This window comes from Miniopterus schreibersii (genome assembly GCF_964146895.1).
Source record: "Miniopterus schreibersii genome assembly, chromosome: 3".
NCBI classification, from domain to species: Eukaryota; Metazoa; Chordata; class Mammalia; order Chiroptera; family Miniopteridae; genus Miniopterus; species Miniopterus schreibersii.
Genome location: NC_138103.1, coordinates 11,031,751 through 11,048,248, shown reverse-complemented (window position 1 = coordinate 11,048,248; position 16,498 = coordinate 11,031,751). Strand labels below are relative to the sequence as shown.

Here is a 16,498-nt window from a genome sequence, read left to right as displayed (position 1 = left end):
CTTGGGTGTGTCACTCGTGGATGTGGTAGGGTCATAATGCAGCGTGGTAGAGTCTGACCCCCAGGTGCACTGTCTCTGGAGCCTCCGGGGTGGTGCAAAGTCAGCCTCTGCCAGTGCCTTGCCCAGGGCCACCCAGCATGAGCTACACAGCAAACCGTAGTTGGCTGCTCCTTGTGCTGGGCTTGGAGGTGTCCAGGAGAGGCCAAGCTATGAGCCAATGCAGCTGCCGCTAGTGCCAGGCCTGGGGCCACTTATCAAGCTGTATGGGGCCCGCTACTGCTTGTTTGAGAGATTTTAGGAAAGTCCTAAGCATGAGGCTTGAGAGGCCACTTGCACAGAAAAGCCCCTGGAAATGGCCTGGATGAGCTGCAGGTGGGGAGGGGCGGGGCCTCCGGGAATCACGGGGCGGGGCCAAAAGTGTGCGTCAGGTGCTGGCGATTCAAATATGGCGCCTGCCTGCCGGCTGTGTGCGGGGAGGACTCGCCAAAGGAGCCATGGCCTCTGCCAGCCCTTCTGCCTGGGAGGAAGCCGCCCCTCCGCCTCTCGCCCGGATTTCAGGCAGGTTAGTTCCTCCCCGAGTGTCCCGGGTCCTTTCAGGCTGCTCCCGGCGCTGGGCTCAGAGGGAGCGTCCGAGTGAGCGTCCGAGTGAGTCCGTGCCGGGCCCTTCAAGAGGAGCTGCTGGGGCTCCCACAGCCTCTGTGACCCTCAGGGACAGTCCCCGCTGGTTTCACAGCCCGGAGTTGGGGGGACGTCTCTTCCTGGCCTGGAGCCCTGGGCTGGGGGCTTGAGGTGGGGCTGGGACCCCTCCCTCCTCTGGGAAAACTCCGCCACCGAGATTCCCTCCCGGGTTTCAACCAGGCACCGGGTGTGGGCCCGCAGCCGCTTCTCTGCGATTCAGCCCCGATCTGACGCGTCTCCGCCCCTCCTCCCGCTCTCGATGCTTCTTCAGCTCCCTGGTTGTGGGGCTTCTGTGCAGCCAGATCTCAGGAGGCTCTGAGTGATGGTGGTTCTGTATTTTAGTTGTAATTTTGATGTGGTTGCAGGAGGCGGCGGGTGCAGCTGTGACCTACGCCGCCATCTTGTTTTTCCTTTAACTTTTTTTTTAAATCCTCACTCGAGGATATTTTTTCCACTGCTTTTCACAGAGAGAGGGAGAGGGAGAGAGAGAGAGAGAGAGAAACCGATGTGAGAGAGACACATCGATTGGTTGCCTCCCACATGCATCCTGACTGGGCCGGGGATCGAGGCTGCAACCGAGGTACATGCCCTTGGCTGGATTTGAACCCGGGACCCTTCAGTCTGCAGGCCGATGCTCTAACCACTGAGCCAAACCCGCCAGGGCTTTAATTTTTTTAAAAAAATTAGAGCCTATTACACCAAAACATGGCCATGTAGTTCTTGAGTAACTCAGAGTACAGAGAGGGGAGAGTGACCAGGTTGAGCACTAGAGCCCAGGGAAGCAGCAGGGGGAGCCAACCTCGTTTCAGCCAGCCTCAGGGAAAGGGGGAGGGACAGGGGGAAGTGGTGGCCCTGAAGCGGGCAGCTGAGCAGGTAGCAGGAGCGGGCAGGGCGTGGCAGCGGAAAGAGGAACGTAGGACAGTTCTTAGTTCTCATGGGCCCTCAATAGCGGCCAGTGTGCAAAGCCCAGGCCAGGCCGCTCCTCAGACCTGGCGAGAGGCACGGTACCCCCTCCGTGCGGTGGCTCTGGATGCCCTTCCCAGGACAGTGGACAGGAAGGGATATGGGCTCACCTGGCCCAGCGGTGTTCACTGGCACCCTGGCTGGAGGAATGGAAGGGTCAGCCCCCAGTTTTCTCTGTCCCTTCTGTGCCCAGAGCCTCTGTGCCTGGCACAAGGGTGACCTTGGGCCAAGAGTGCAATGACTTGCCCTGACATTGTGAGGTCACCCAGGGAGGGGGCTGAAAGGCTGCCTTATGTCCACGGCCCATGTGTGTGGAGTACTCAACCAGGCTCTGTGCTCGCACCTGGCCTGTGCTAGTTCACATGTTTCTCACTCATTCCTCTAACCTCACCACACAAGGGAGGAAACGAGGCTCAGTGGCAACGGAACTTGCCTGACTTCACACAGCTAGTGTATTAGTTATCTAGCACTGTGTAATGGAGTTACCCCAAAACGTACAGGCATAAAACAACAAACATTATTTCTTGGTTTCTGAGGGGCAGGAATCCAGAGCAGCTGAGGTGGGGGTGAGAGGAGTGGAATTGTCCCTAGCAGGAGATGGTTATTAAGTTTGGGGACAACCATCTTAGGGAACACTGGGCACCTTGTTAAAATAGCGAGACAGATTCCTGTGTCCCCAACAGGGAAGCCCTCCACTTCACATTCAACTGAAAAAATAGTGAATGGCAGAGCTCTATCAAAAATGCAATGTCAGTGCCCGGCCAGCGTGGCTCAGCGGTTGAGCATCGACCTAGGATCCAGGAGATCGAGGCTCGATTCCCAGTCATGGCACACGCCCAGGTTGCGGGCTCGATCCCCAGTCAGGGGTGTGCAGGAGGCAGATGATCAATGACCCTCTCATCATTGATGTTTCTTTCTTTTCCCCTCCCTTCCTCTCTCTGAAATCAATAAAGATGTACTTAAAAAAAAAAAAAAAAAGTGTCAGTTTATAAAACAAACCCAGACACAAATGTGGGAAAAATTACAGGATCTCATTGGATGGAACAGCACCCAACTGTTCATGGGAGGGGAGGCAGGCAAGGAAGTGGGGAGGTGGCTTGGGGGTCTCAGGAGTTCTTAGGGGCACAATGGGGGTCTGCAGAGATGCGGTGGGATGTGGAGGGAAACAAGAAGGTCCACAGGGGCGATAGGGGGTGGGGGGCGTTGTGGGGCAGGAAGGTGCGCAGAGGCAGAGCCTGGCAGGTTTGGGTAAAGCCTGGTCCACAGGGTGCTGCGCGGGGTGTTGGGCTTCGGTCTCCACAGCACTCCTTACTCGGTCTTGTTGGGCACCTGGCTTCAGGTCCACCCTTTTGCTGGTTCAGAGGATTACCTCACCCCTACTGCTTTGCCACGTGCATGCCTCCCTTTGGGGATCCCGGTTGGCTCTGCAGAGCCCACCCCTCAAGAAGGAGCCCCTTCTAGGGTGAGTCTGGGCAGGTTGCATCCCATCTTGGACCTTTGGGTCCCTGTAGAGCAGGTGCTCCACCAGGGGCTCCCAGCCCAGGGCACAGTGGAACAGGCTGGACTGGAATTTTTGGTGGCAAAATGGTACCAGGTGTTAGACCAGGCAAATCAGATTGGACATGGATTCAGCAACCTTGAGTTTTGGCTAAGAAAGAATTCAGTCAAGATGCAAACTATAAGATAGTTTATTTAGAAAGTCTCAGAGGTAGAAGTGAGCCATTAGAAGAAATGGGCTCAGGAAACAAGTTACAGAGGCAAAAGAAGGGCCCTCAGAGCTTAGGAGAAAGAGGGAGGCCAGGATAACACCCCTGGGGAAAGGGGTGAGGAAAGGCTCGGGCATGCTGCAGAGAACTGCACTGGGTCCTCAGTCCTGGGGGCTTCTATCTGGAGGTCTCAGGGAAGGATCTCAATAGAATAGTCATCAGCTTTCCAAATGTGTCTCCTCAAGGTTGAGATTTCCACTGATTGATCAGCGCCAGGGCAGAGGGTAACTAGTCATCGCAGCTGGTTCTGTTGTCAGCCATGGCCTTACCCCGCCTGGCCTTGCTGCTTCTTTGGGGCTGGAACTGAAACCCAACTGAGGCCTCAGATGTCATCTATAGGGGTTTAATGCTTAAGAGAGTGGCATGCAAGGCCTTATAGTTTTGCCCGCTGCTAGGCACCTGGTGCTCTCTGCCCTGGTGACCCTCTGCTCTGGCTACCTTCCTGCTCTGCTCATGCCTAACAGCCACCTCCAGATTCGCTGTGAAGGCCCTGCTGCTCAGGCCTAGCCCATTCCGGGGAGCGGCCACTGTCAAACTCTCCCAGTGGTTGATACCGTCGATGCCCCACTCTCAAACTGCCTTCTCTGGCCTGGACCACTCACAACCTCTCAGCCAATGAGCGTCCTGCCCGGAGTGCATCTTCTCCCAGTGTCCCTGTCATCCTCATGTAGAGCCCAGGGCTTCAGAAGGAACCCCGCCAACGCTGAGGCCCATGAGCGATTGGCCCAGTCTATGTGCGCCAAGTGGAAGCTTCTGGGCTCCCATACCTGGCAGTCAGGTGGCCCTCCCTCCCAACTGGGCGTATGGAGATGTGGGGGCAGCCTGCGCCACGCTCTGATCAACACTGCGCCCTCGACATACATACATTCACATTAAACAAGCCAGGGAGATGCCGAGAAGAAACTGGGTCACCTCCCCAGGGTTCCCACCTCAGCCTCTCCATCTCAGTGAGTCACCCCCACTCACCAGTGAGTCAGGCGCACACTTAGCATCACCTCCCCTGTGCCCCAGTCCACACCCGAACTAGGGCAAGCCTGTCCCCCATTTCACTTGTTTCTGGCCCCACTGCCACCTGACAGCCAGCCCGCCCCTGAGGGTCTCCTTGCCACCCCCACAGCTACTCAAAGGTGCGCTTAAAGTGGCAGTCTCAGACTCAGAAACAGAGTGGACAGGTGGGCGCCAGGCTGGGGGCGGGGATCGGGTTAGTTTAATGCGCGCAATTTCCCTCTGGGGTAATGAAAGTGTTCCGGAGGTGGTGGCGGTGATTGCACAACGTGAGTATGCTTAATGCCAACAGCCTGTACCCTTAAATGTGATTGTTACATGTATTTTAACCACAATAAAAAAAATGCTCCAGCCACTGCCCCCACCCTTCAAATAAAATCAGAACTGCTGCAGCTGCAGGGCCCAGCTCTGGGCCCCCATCCCTTGGCCACTCCCCAGCCCCAACGGCCATTGGTTCCATTCTTCCAACACACTAAGACTGTGTGTCTCTGGCCTTTGTGGGGTAGTTCCCTTTGCCTGAAGTGCTCTTTCTTCCCAGCCAATGCTGGCTCCTGTCATCTCTGGTGTCACCTAGCTGGCCACCATCTCAACCAGTCCCTCCACGAGTCTCCACCCAGAGAGGCCTTGGTGACAGGTCTAAGGAAGGCTCTCAGGGTTGGCCAGGCCAAAAGCTGGCCCTGATACGCACCAGCTCTGGGACCCAGTGCCCTAGATGAGAAACAGCACACCCCTTTGGATTTTTGTCAGGCAAACGGAGCAAGTGAACACCCACAGATCACCAGGAGGAGGCCCAGTACCAGGAGAGCACTGACAACTGCTGCTCAGCTTCTAACCTATTAGCTGAACTCATGTGCGCCCTCTCCCAGGAAACTTGGCCAGGGCTGAGGAGACTTGGAAGGTGGGGTCCAGTTACAGGGCACAGGACACTGATAACCACAAACTGCCCACCACCACCAGACAGGGGGTTACCCACAGCTGTGCAAACACCAAAATACAGGATGGCTCACCACGCCCTCCTGGGAGTTGGGTCAGGAGATGGGGTTGTTCAGAAAAGATACCAAAAGAATCAGAGCCTGGATGATCCTGAGGGCTAATGATGGTGGGATGAGGGCTGGTCCGGTCAGGCAGGCCAGGGAGCAGTGGCCACGGTCAGCTGAGGGGTCCCTTCAACCACTGCCTCCTGCAATCAGAGCCGGGCAACCTGGGGTCCTGAGGCCAGTGTGACTCCTCTGAAGGTCAGAGAGAAGTGCTGGGTAATGTGCCCAGGCCCTGTACAGCTCGGATGCAGAGAGAGACACAGGATGCACATGTACACCTGGCCTCCCAAACCTCTGCAGTGCCCACCTGAGGCCCATTTCTTAATTTGTCTCTAAGATCAATGCCCTCCTGTTCAGAATTCCAAGATGTACCCTTTCCCTCAACTCCCACAACAGGCAAACTCCTGCAGGTCTGCAGGCCTCAAACACATCCTTCTAACAGAAAAGCATCCTTTTGTCACCTCCACTGGACCCCATGAAGCCTCCTCTCAAGGCTGGGCTGAGCTAGAGTCCAGTCACTCCCAAACCTAAGCCACAACCCCACCACTCCACCGCCTGGAGGGATACCAGGGTGACAGGGGAAACAGCAAGAAGCCCACTTTGAAGCAAAACTCAGAGACCAGGCAAGTCCCTGTGGGGTACAGAGTTTATCCAAGCCAGCTGCCTCCAGGGCCAAGGCCATTCACCTGGGGCAGGGCTCCCACTCACTCCCGGAGACCAGCTCCTTGATAGCCCAGTACTGACAGTGTCCAGCTGAGACTGGGTGTTCTTTCCAGTTGTGGTCCTAGGTCACTGCCTGGCCTCCTCCGCCTGCCACACCAACTCGCCTGAGATGTAGGTGGCCTGAACATGGAGGGAGTCGTCGAGCATCACGAAGTCTGGGTCAAATGTGGACTGTGAGAAGGAGGCAGGGGTGGGGCTGCCCCCCTACCCCCAGTCCAAGGCTGGTGGGGAAACCAAGGCCTGGGACACAACTTGTGTAGGATGCCCCGACCCAGCATAGACTGACTGAGGCCCTGGAACCAAGACTCCCGGCAGTAGGGAGACAAGGGATAAAGGTCCCAGCGAGCCTCTTGCCTGACCTTGTCTCAGATGCCAGAAAGCTTGGCCTGATGGGATATGGGGGCCAGACCGAGGCTGGTGACTGGGTAAGGCTACCTGGACCGAGGGAAGATTCCACACTTTTGCCCGCCCTGTCCCTGTCCCAGGCCTCCCAAGAACTCCTGAATCTTCAGGCTGCCTGGGCCACCCCACATTGGACCCTGACCTGCATCAGCCCCAAAGTCCAGGGTTCCTTTTCGCTTCTCCAGTCCCAGCAGCTGGGCAGGGTGCAATGACGCAGCCTCCAGGGCAGACTCCACACTGCAGCCTGCTCAGGAGACACAGCTGGGTGACCATCCTTACCCTGCCCCCCTCCCCCACCGGCCCTGGAGCTGCAAATCCTAGGGATGGGGCAGGGAGCGGGGGCAGGATACATCCCAGGACTCTGCAGCAGGCTGACAAGGTCCTCAATCCCATCCTTCCCAGCCACTCACCCATCCCGGCCCTGCCCTGCAGGGACCCTCCTCCTCCTGGGTCCCAGGAAGAGTACCCCACAAGAAAGCAGTACCCTGGGCATCCATGAGGCTTCTTGGGACTTGGTGCTCTGCCCCTGCCCCCCATCAAGAAGTAAAATAACCAAACCCAATTCCATCTCCTGCATCATCCCCTACACCAGGCCACAGCTGTCTCTTGCCTCCCAGCCTGTCTCCTTGCTGCTCTAAACAGCACCTTGGACCCTGGTGACCCAGAGCCCACAGCAGCCTACCTGGGTGCTGCAAAGAACCCCATGTGGCCTGGCCAAACACAGTGTCTGCCAGATAACCCTGCCCACCTCCCCTGGAGCACATGGCCTGACCCCAGAGCCTAGACTGGTACTCTGGCCTTCATCTCACCCCGGCTCTGTACCTGCCAAGTCCTGCGATCCCACAGCCCCTGGCCAAGGCCCTGCCTTCATGTGGGGCAAAGACTCTTCTCTTGGGTGCCATAGCTTGGGTGTCTGTCACCCTGGGTTCCAGCCATCTGCCTGCTCTCTCACCTCTGCCCCCCTCCCTATGGGTGGGACCTTGGCCACATTACTAGTGCACTTCTCTGAGGAACCCCACTAGACATGACAGACAAGGGATGCCCAGCCTCTCTCAGGCGCAGTCTCCACCCTCTGCATGTGCACACACCAGCCTCACTGACCTGTCGCCTGTAGGAAATGCCGAACGCAGAAGTCCATCGGGGCTATGCTGCCGCTCAGTGTCTTGGTGCCTTGAGAGCAGAGAGGGCAGGCTCTGGGGAGGTGGAGGGCGGGGGCCACCAGGCACAGTGGATGGGGTGTGGGTTGGCAGGGGACACCTAGGTTCTTGCATCCCACCAGAGGGGCTGAGGGGTTCTAATGTGGGCAGCTAGTGGGGACAAGGTTCACTCACCTGCCACACAGGCCGTCAGCCCATCCACCTCCACTTCCTGCTGGCCCAGCGTGTGACGGCCATTGCCCAAGCCCAGGGCAGGGACAGCATCAGTGACCAACACCAGCCCTGGGGATGAAGGGGCTTTAGGACCTGCCCCACCTGGTCCTCCTACCTGCCCCCACCTTGCCCAGCCGCTCACCCTGGGGATGGGCCCGGTGGGCAATGCGCAGGGCGGCGGGGTTGGTGTGCATGCCATCGGAAATCATCCCATAGAAGATGTGGCGGCCTGGGGGCAGCCGGTCACTGGTCAGGAGCCCCACGATGCCTGGGTCTCGGTGGTGGAACTGGGCAGGGCCAGGAGGGAGAAAGCTGAGCTGCAGCAGGAGCCCCCGAGCCCGCCCACCCCCCGCCCGGGAGCCGGGGCAGCACTCACAGGCAGCATGGCGTTGAAGAGGTGGGTGATGAAGGCCGCTCCACACTGCACGGCTTCCTCGGCCACCTGCAGGTCGGCCACAGAGTGCCCTGCAGAGGGAGCTGGGCTCAGATTCCGCAACCAGCCCAGGAGTCCCCGGTGGGCCTGCCCCCTCAGGTGGGGACACCCCCCCTCACCTAGGGACACACAGATGCCACGAGCCGTCAGCGCCCGGATCACTTCATGGCTACGGCTCAGCTCAGGAGCCAGCGTCACAATGCGAACGTTGTCCAGGGGCCCGTAGGTAGCCAAAACATCGTGGAAGGCGTTGGCCTCAAAAGAGCGCAGGTGGGCCTCAGGGTGTGCACCCCGCTTCTCACGGCTGATAAAGGGGCCTTCCAGGTGCACACCTGGTAGGAGGGGAACGGATGGATCCAGCAGGCCTCCCACCCTGCAGCCCCTGCCCTGGCCCCTCTTGCCTGCCCACCCTCCCACCCCATTTGGGTATCCAGAGGTGTAGGGGCTGCCAACAGGTCCCAAAGGAGCCTCCCAGGGTGGGGGCGAGGAGAAGAGTCAGCCACTCACCGAGGACCCCTGCCCCATGGGGACCACCACTCTTCACGGGGATCTGAGGAAGGACCTGGGGGGAACCAGCTGTTAAAGCCCTGCCACCCCCATGGCCCAGCACCCAGACATTAAAGCCCAGCCAAGGTCATAGTTCGGGGCCCAGTCTAGTGCCCACTGGCCTTCCATCAGGTATTAGAAGATGGTCGAAGGCTCCCAACCATGGGCAGGGAAAGCATGGCACTCAAAACCAGCAGGACACAAGGTCAGAAGCACCAAGAAATGACAGGCCCTGGATGTAAGACCTGCCTGCCTGCCTGTGAGGACCAGGAGATAAGGAGATTCCCCCGGCAGGGGTCAGCTCCACCTGCCCTGGTCCTCAAGATGGCCCAAGACCCGGCAGCATGCCCAAGGGCTCGGACCCAGGCTGCCTCCCTGAGGGCAAGAGGCAGGAGTACGTGCAGTCCAGGCAGAGCAAGGGGCAGAAGCAGGGTCACAGGCACTGCCAGCTCAGCCATGCTGGGCCTGGAGCGGGACAGTTGGGAAGGTCACTTGTGTGTGACAGGTGCTCACACAATGTAGTATCTTGGAGGTGGGGAGGCAGGCAGGCATCCCAGCCCACCTCTCCCTCCTTCAAGGTGGGGAATCCTCACCCGGGGATATTTTTTCCATTTATTTTTAGAGAGTGAAAGGGACAGAGAGAGAGAGAAACATTGATGTGAGAGAGACACACTGACTGGTTGCCTCCCGCACACACCCTAACAGGGGCCAGGGGTTGAACCTTGCAACCCAGGTACGTGCCCTTAACCGGGAATTGAACCCTCAATGCTCCGGTGTGCGGGCCAATGCTCTAACCACTGAGCCACACCAGCCAGGGTGTACAGAGATTTTTAAGAGGCTTAAACCCAGTGTGACAGAGTGGACTGGGGAAGGGCAGACTGACTTGGGAGACAGACAAGTAGGTGCTGGGCAGATGTGGGCAGCTGTGCACAGTGGGGAAAGGAAGGAAACAAGGCCGCAAAGCCTCCATGAGCTCAGGACCTGGCAACACCTGGCGCCTTGCGAAGTGAGGGACCAACAGCAGGAGCCTCATTAAAGGGCAGCTGGGTCCTGGAGTGTGCCCTGCCAGGTGCCTGGGAAAGTAAACCAGACAGGTAGGTAGAAGCAGAAAATGGGGCAATTATATGAAATTCATATATATATACACACACACACACACACACACACACACACACACATATTCAGTTGATTTTAGAGAGAAGAAGGGAGGGAGGGAGGAACAGAGAAAGAAAGAGAACGAATGAGAGAAACATTGATTTGTTGCTCCACTTATTTACACATTGGTTGACTCTTGTATGTGCCCTGACCAGGGACTGAACCTGTAACCGTGGCATATCAGGACAATGCTCTAACCAACTGAGTTACTCGGACAGGGCCTGAAGTTTATATATTTTTAATGCTCCCTGACATTTTTTTAAAAAACATATCTTTATTGATTTCAGAGGGAGGAAGGGATAGGGAGAGAGAGAGAAACGTCAACGATGAGAGAGAGTCACTGATCGGCTGCCTCCTGCACGCCCCAGACTGGGGATCAAGCCCACACCCGGGGAATGTGCCCTGACCAGGAATCAAACTGGGATCTCCTGGATCCTAGGTCAATGCTCAACTGCTGAGCCACGTCCAGCTGGGCTCCCTGACATTTTTAATGTCACCAGTCAGGACTGTTTCCTCTGAACAGAACAAGACTCTTCTCTGGGGATTTGACCACCCCAGAAGAAAGAACTCAGGGATCTCAACCTAAGAGTGTCCCCAGGCTGGGTGCCCCTGGTGGCTGGCTGGTATGTTCTCAATCAGAGCAGATGACCAAGGCCTACCAGCTTGGGAAAGCCTCTGAAAGGACACAAAGAAAGTGTAACAAATGACAGGACACAACTGGCCAGGGAACAAAAACCCAAGGAGAGGAGAACTTGTGAGAACAAGTCTTGTACCCATGAAATAAAAATGGGATGTTAGCCCTGGCTGGTGTGGCTCAGTTGGATGGAGCATCATCCAGTGCACCAGGAGGGCACCGGTTCAGTTCCTGGGCAGGGCACATGCCTGGGTTGCAGGCTCAACTCCCAGCGGGGGGCGGACAGGAGGCAGCCAATCGATGTTAAGCTCTCACATTGATGTTTCTCTCTTCTCCCTTCTTCTCTCCCTAAAAATCAATAAACTATTCTTTAAAACGAAACACAAAAACAAAACAACAACAAACAAGAATGGAATGTTAGTTCCAAAGTGTTGAGTTCAGTTCAGGGCAACTTCCCTGTTCTTTTAATTAAACTTTGGGACATTGAAACATAGGCCACGGGAGGTGACTGAATAGAAATCACTGCTCTATTCATTTACCTCCCAGCCTACAAAAATGAATGAATGAATGAACAAATAAATAAGTGAAATAAAACTGACATTACACAGCATAAAGGAAATGGTAAAGTTCATGCTAATAATTAAACTTTTTTTAAAAAAAGAAAAAGAATGGAACGTTGGAAAAAAGGAACATTATGGGAGGAAAGCAAGCACTTCCACATTAAAGTGCCAAAAATATAATAAATGTCACTGTAAGATGGAGTCAGAGCTGCCATGCCCGATGAATTCCCTTGCATATCTTATACCTTACATCTCTGAAATGTTAAAACAGGGCAAAACAGCCCAGCTGGCGTGGCTCAGCAGCTGAGCATCGACCTAGGATCCAGGAGATTGAGGTCTGATTCCCAGCCAGGGCACATGTCCGGGTTGCGGGCTCGATCCCCAGCAGGGGGCATGCAGGAGGCAGCCGATCAATGACTCTCTTATCATTGATGTTTCTATCTCTCTCCCTCTCCTTTCCTCTCTTTGAAATCAATAAACAAAAAAACATACTTTTTAAAAAATTAAATAAATAAAACAGGGAAAAGTAACCTTTGGACTGGGCTTAAGCAACATTGTCTCCCAAAAAACTGATTGCAAAGATAACAAGAAAGCAGTTGTTATGACTACTGGACTGAAGATTAAAAACATTATTTAGAATTATCACTTTTGCCCTGGCCTGTGTGGCTCAGTTGGTTGGAGTGTCATCCTATACACCAAAAAGTGGCAGGTTCAATTCCTGATCAGGGCACATTCCCAGGCTGCAGGTTCAATCCCTGGTCAGGGTGCATGCAGGAGGCAACCGATTGATGTTTCTCTCTCTCTCATCCTCTCTCTCTAAAAAAAAAAATAATTGGTAACAAAAAGAAAATTTACATCAGTTATATTATCTACACCAATAAAAATGCCTTCCTTCTATTGATGTAATTATTACCCTTCCCCTTCTCATAAATACCCATTGCCCTTGTCTCCAAATCAGGACATTATTTAGACTGCTGCCTGAATCAGTGCTTCCCAAGTAGCTACTCTTTGATCTCAAATAAATCCTTATTTGCCTCTCACTTTACTTATTTTTTTAATTTTTAATGATTGATTTTTAGAGAGAGAGAAGGGGAGGAAGGGAAAAACATCCATTTGCTGTTCCACTTATTTATGCATTCATTGGTTGATTCTTTTTTAATTTTGTTTATTTTTAATCCTCACTCAAGGATATTTTTTCCATTGCTTTTCAGAGAAAGTGGAAGGGGGAGAGAGAAAGAGAGAGAGAGAAACACCAATGTGAAAGAGACACATCAATTGGTTGCCTCCCTCAAGCACCTGACACCGGGCTGGGGATCAAACCTGCAACCAAAGTACATATCCTTTAAAATTCTAGAGAAAAACGGCTCCTCACTAGAATTCCAACCTAGCCAAACCATCAACCCAGAGAACAAAGACATTTTCAGACCTTTGGGATCTCAACACCTTTACCTCTCATGACCCCTCTCTCCAGAAGTCAAACAAAGGAGTAAACCAGGAAAGAGGAAGACACAGGATACTGGACAGAAAGATTCAGCAAAAAAAGCCCAGGGGATCCCCTCCAGGACTCCCAGGACTGCTCGGCCCAGTGAGGCCAGCAGCCAGTGCTGGAACAGTAGGTCCCAAAGGCTTCCACAGGAAGACAAAACAGATGAAACCCTTGGTCTGTCTAAATATCCCAAAAGGAGTCCTAGCCGGTTTTCTCAGTGGTTAGAGCATCTGCCTGCGGATTGAAGGGTCCCAGGTTCGATTCCGGCCAAGGGCACATGCCTCGGTTGCAGGCTCGATCCCTGGCCCTGGCTGGGGCTCGTGCAGGAGGCAACCGATCAATGTGTCTCTCTCACATTGATGTTTCTCTCTCTCTCTCTCTCTCTCCCTCCCCACTCTCTGAAAAGCAATGGAAAAAATACCCTCAGATAAGGATTAAAAAATACATATGTATCCGCAAAGGAAACAGAGACACTGGCAGAAAGCCTGGAATTGAATCAACAGATTAAAACCTAGGCAGCTCTGGCTGGTGCGGCTCAGCTGGCTGGAGCAGTCTGTACACCGACAGGCAGCCTAGAATCCCGGGGAGCAGTCTGTACACCGACAGGCAGCCTAGAATCCCGGGCAGCGCGCACACCTAGGCTGCATGTTAGGCACCCGGCTTGGCGCCTACAGGAAGCAACCAATTGCTGTTTCTCTCTCCCCTCCATTCCCCCCTCTAAAAAAAAAAAAAAAAAATCACTGAAAATGTCCTCGAGGATTAAAGAAACAAACAAAAACTATGCAAACAGAGAGTATTCACTCCAAGGCAAACAAAGATGACAGGTAAGAAAATGTAAATGAGCTACAAGCCCTCTTTACACAGTCTAACAAAAATTACAAGAAACTACCTGGAGAGGGTAAGGGGATAAAAGAGCCTAAGAGAGGGTTCAAGAGACCAAAGAGAGCCAATCCTTATCTTTCCTGATGGAAAGCAAATGTATACTGGTCTAAACTGAAAAGCCAAGCAGGAGTACCAGCATATTTTGAGAGATATAAGGGTAAATTCCAAAGGGTTAACTGAGTTGAAAGTGATTGTTCCTCAGTGAGACGTGAGAGGGGGGGCAAAGGGCTGCTATTTTCCCTAATAAGCCATGTGACATATGTAAGTTCACTAAAGATTAAAGACAATGGATGAGCTTTTCCAAAATATTTTTTTAAAATATATTTTTATTGATTTCAGAGAGAGGAAGGGAGAAGGAGGGAGAGATAGAAACATCAATGATGAGGGAGAGGCATTGATTGGCTGCCTCCTGCACGCCCCCTACTGGGGATCCAGCCAACAACCCAGGCGTGTGCCCTGACGGGAAATCGAACCATAACCTCCTGGTTCATAGGCTGATACTCAACCACTGAGCCACGCTGCCGGGCTCCAGAATAGAATTTTAAGAGTGAAAACAAGCCCTAGCCGGTTTGGCTCAGTGCTTAGAACATCAGCCCATGGACTGAAGGGTCCTGGGTTAGGTTCTGGCCAAGGGCGCATACCTTGGTTGTAGGCTCCATCCCTGGTCCCGGTCAGGGCTCATATGGGAGGCAACCAATTGATGTGTCACTCTTATATGGATGTCTCAATGTCTCTCTCTCCCTCCCTCCCTCCCTCCCTCTCCCTCTCCCCTTCCACTCATTCTGAAAAACAATGGAAAAAAATATCCCCAGGTGAGGATTAAAAAAAAAAAAGAGGGAATGTGAGAGAGCACTAAGGAGAGAGAACAGAATAAAGGATAGTCTGGAGATAAAGGGAATGAGGTGCCTACAAGGGAGGAAAACGGGGACAGGTCAAAGTGTAAAGGGCACATAGGGCGAGAGGCAATGGCATGGCTGCCACCCTAAGGAGGTGCCTGATTTTGCCTCAGAGAAATGGACCTAAAGCAGAGAGCAATGCAAGCCAAACTTCCTCCTGGAAGGATACAGCAAAGGACAAGGCTGGAGGAGACCCCAGAAAAAGAGCAGGTGGTCTCAATGGACCAGAATATGATGACAAAGAACCTGGGTAACTCTGACAAATTGGCAATCCAGTTCTGCGCAGTGTGAATGGGCCACGGAAAAAGGTATGGTGGATGGGAGTGGGGGCAGGGGAGATATCCAAGTGAGCAGTCCTGCAGTTTCTAAGATGACACCTGTATTAAATTTTTCATATTCAAACCCCTCCACAATTTCCACCATAAACCAGTTTATTCTCTGCTTCTCAAGGTCCTTTATCCTGTGAGCATTTAAAGAGGGTGATGAGTGCTAGGGAAAAAAAATGTGAAAGTCCTACTGGCCAGCAACTCCATCCCCTAAGGAGAAAGATCTCACAGTCTGTATCATAATGGGCAAACGTATGTGCAGATAGATGGGGAAACGTGAACCAGCTGGTGTAGCAGACATAGCAAGGCAGAGGGCTGGGGGGGAGGGGGGAGCAGGAGAGCAACTGCCTGGAATGTTGTAGGCAGACAGGGAATCTCCAGACTGTCCTTGGCAAGCAGGCAGGGAATGTTTGGGAGGGTGGTTTATCCTGCAGATAAGGGTGGAAGAGGGGTGTGAGTGCTGGCTGAGCCCTATACACTCCTCAGGAGACTAGGGTAACAGTTACTAAGCCTCACTGGTGGGCACTGGGACGGGGCTAAGTCCCTAGTGGCCTTGGTCCAGGAGGCAGTTTCAGGAGCCTGGAGGTGGCCAGGTTGCAGGGTGGGAGGATACGTGGCAGGTGAGGGTGTGAGGCAGCAAATGTGGAGGCCTGTGAGGACAGTTGCAGAAGCAGTCAGACCAGGAAGCAGGCAGAGGGACACCTGAATTTGAGAAAGCCCAGACACAGGACCCCAGGACCAGGTGGAGGAAGTTTAGCAGGTAAGGTTAGACCCAAGTGCCCAGAGGAATTTGTGGGGAGAGGAGATGAGATCTGAAAATTAAGAAGCTGACTACTTCTCCAGCCCTCTTTGCTTGAGGCCCGGAGCCTGACCTCACCTTGTGATAAACCTCGGGTGGCGAGGTGACTAAGGTGGGACAGAAGGAGGTGACTCCGTGCGACAGGATCCTCTGGGCCACCAGGGCGACTCCCGAACCCACATCCTCTGTGGCCTGAGAGAAGTCAATGCCAAACCCACCTGTGGCCACAGAAAAGAGGGGGTCGCACTGTGCTCAGAGCTCCTCCCCTCGGTCTCCACACCCAGGCCCTAGACCACACCATTGATCTGCACATCAATGAAGCCGGGCGCCAGGATGCAGCCCCTGCAGTCCCGCTGTTGGTCGGCCACGACCCGCTCCTCAAAGAACAGCTTCTCTGGGTCCAGAATGCGGCCCTCGCGCACCCACAGATCCTCCCTGCAGACAGACGGGTAGGGGCTCGGGTCACCGGCCCAGCGCCCTGCTCCCAAACAGCGTCCACCATTGCCAGGCCCGCACCCACCGGCCCCACACATCACCTGAGCAGCCTCTGGCCCCGCAGGATGCGGCAGTTGGTGAACTGGAGCACCGGGGCCCGCGCAGAGCCTTTCCCTTTGCGCATCTTGAGCTGCTTACGGGAGTTGAGCTGCGGGAGCCGGAAGCCCCGCAGCCCTAGCCTTGCATAGAGCACGGCCCTGCCCACATGACCCTCAGCTGACTAAGGCGGCGCCACGTGATCAGCGTGCCCACGTGACCCAGGCGTCCACATGACCACACCCCCACCGTCCTCACTGAGACCTAAGAGCCCGCCCCTTCCCCCGAGCCCACACAGGCGCTGCA

General features: G+C 54.4%; 1 protein-coding gene across 3 annotated transcripts; it reads right to left on the bottom strand.

Moving 5' to 3' along the window:
• Positions 1-3,313: 3,313 nt before the first annotated feature.
• AMDHD2 (amidohydrolase domain containing 2) lies at positions 3,314-16,397 on the bottom strand. 3 transcript variants are annotated; one of them, XR_013998405.1, is made up of 11 exons: positions 16,198-16,355; positions 15,960-16,096; positions 15,740-15,879; positions 8,885-8,939; positions 8,497-8,709; positions 8,321-8,409; positions 8,087-8,231; positions 7,906-8,013; positions 7,676-7,767; positions 6,717-6,818; positions 3,314-6,327 (listed from the first exon to the last, which is right to left on the bottom strand). XR_013998405.1 is itself a non-coding variant. In XM_081131647.1 (11 exons), the coding sequence occupies exons 1-11, from the start codon at positions 16,278-16,280 to the stop codon at positions 6,239-6,241; spliced, it is 1,230 nt and encodes a 409-aa protein (XP_080987773.1). In that variant the 5' UTR covers positions 16,281-16,397; the 3' UTR covers positions 3,314-6,238. The 3 variants fall into 3 exon arrangements, 2 of the variants coding, with proteins under 2 accessions (XP_080987773.1, XP_080987774.1); XM_081131647.1 differs by having other exon boundaries at positions 7,676-7,744; positions 16,198-16,397; XM_081131648.1 differs by lacking the exons at positions 8,885-8,939; positions 15,740-15,879 and having other exon boundaries at positions 7,676-7,744.
• Between the last annotated feature and the right edge of the window lie 101 nt (positions 16,398-16,498).

Excerpts from the sequence above, each read along its gene's own strand:
- AMDHD2 (XM_081131647.1), bottom strand. The coding sequence starts at position 16,280 with ATGCGCAAAGGGAAAGGCTCTGCGCGGGCCCCGGTGCTCCAGTTCACC. Across the intron at positions 16,097-16,197 it reads CGGGGCCAGAGGCTGCTCAG|GGAGGATCTGTGGGTGCGCG; the intron begins GTGATGTGTGGG and ends GTCTGTCTGCAG. Across the intron at positions 8,232-8,320 it reads TCTTCAACGCCATGCTGCCT|TTCCACCACCGAGACCCAGG; the intron begins GTGAGTGCTGCC and ends GGCCCTGCCCAG.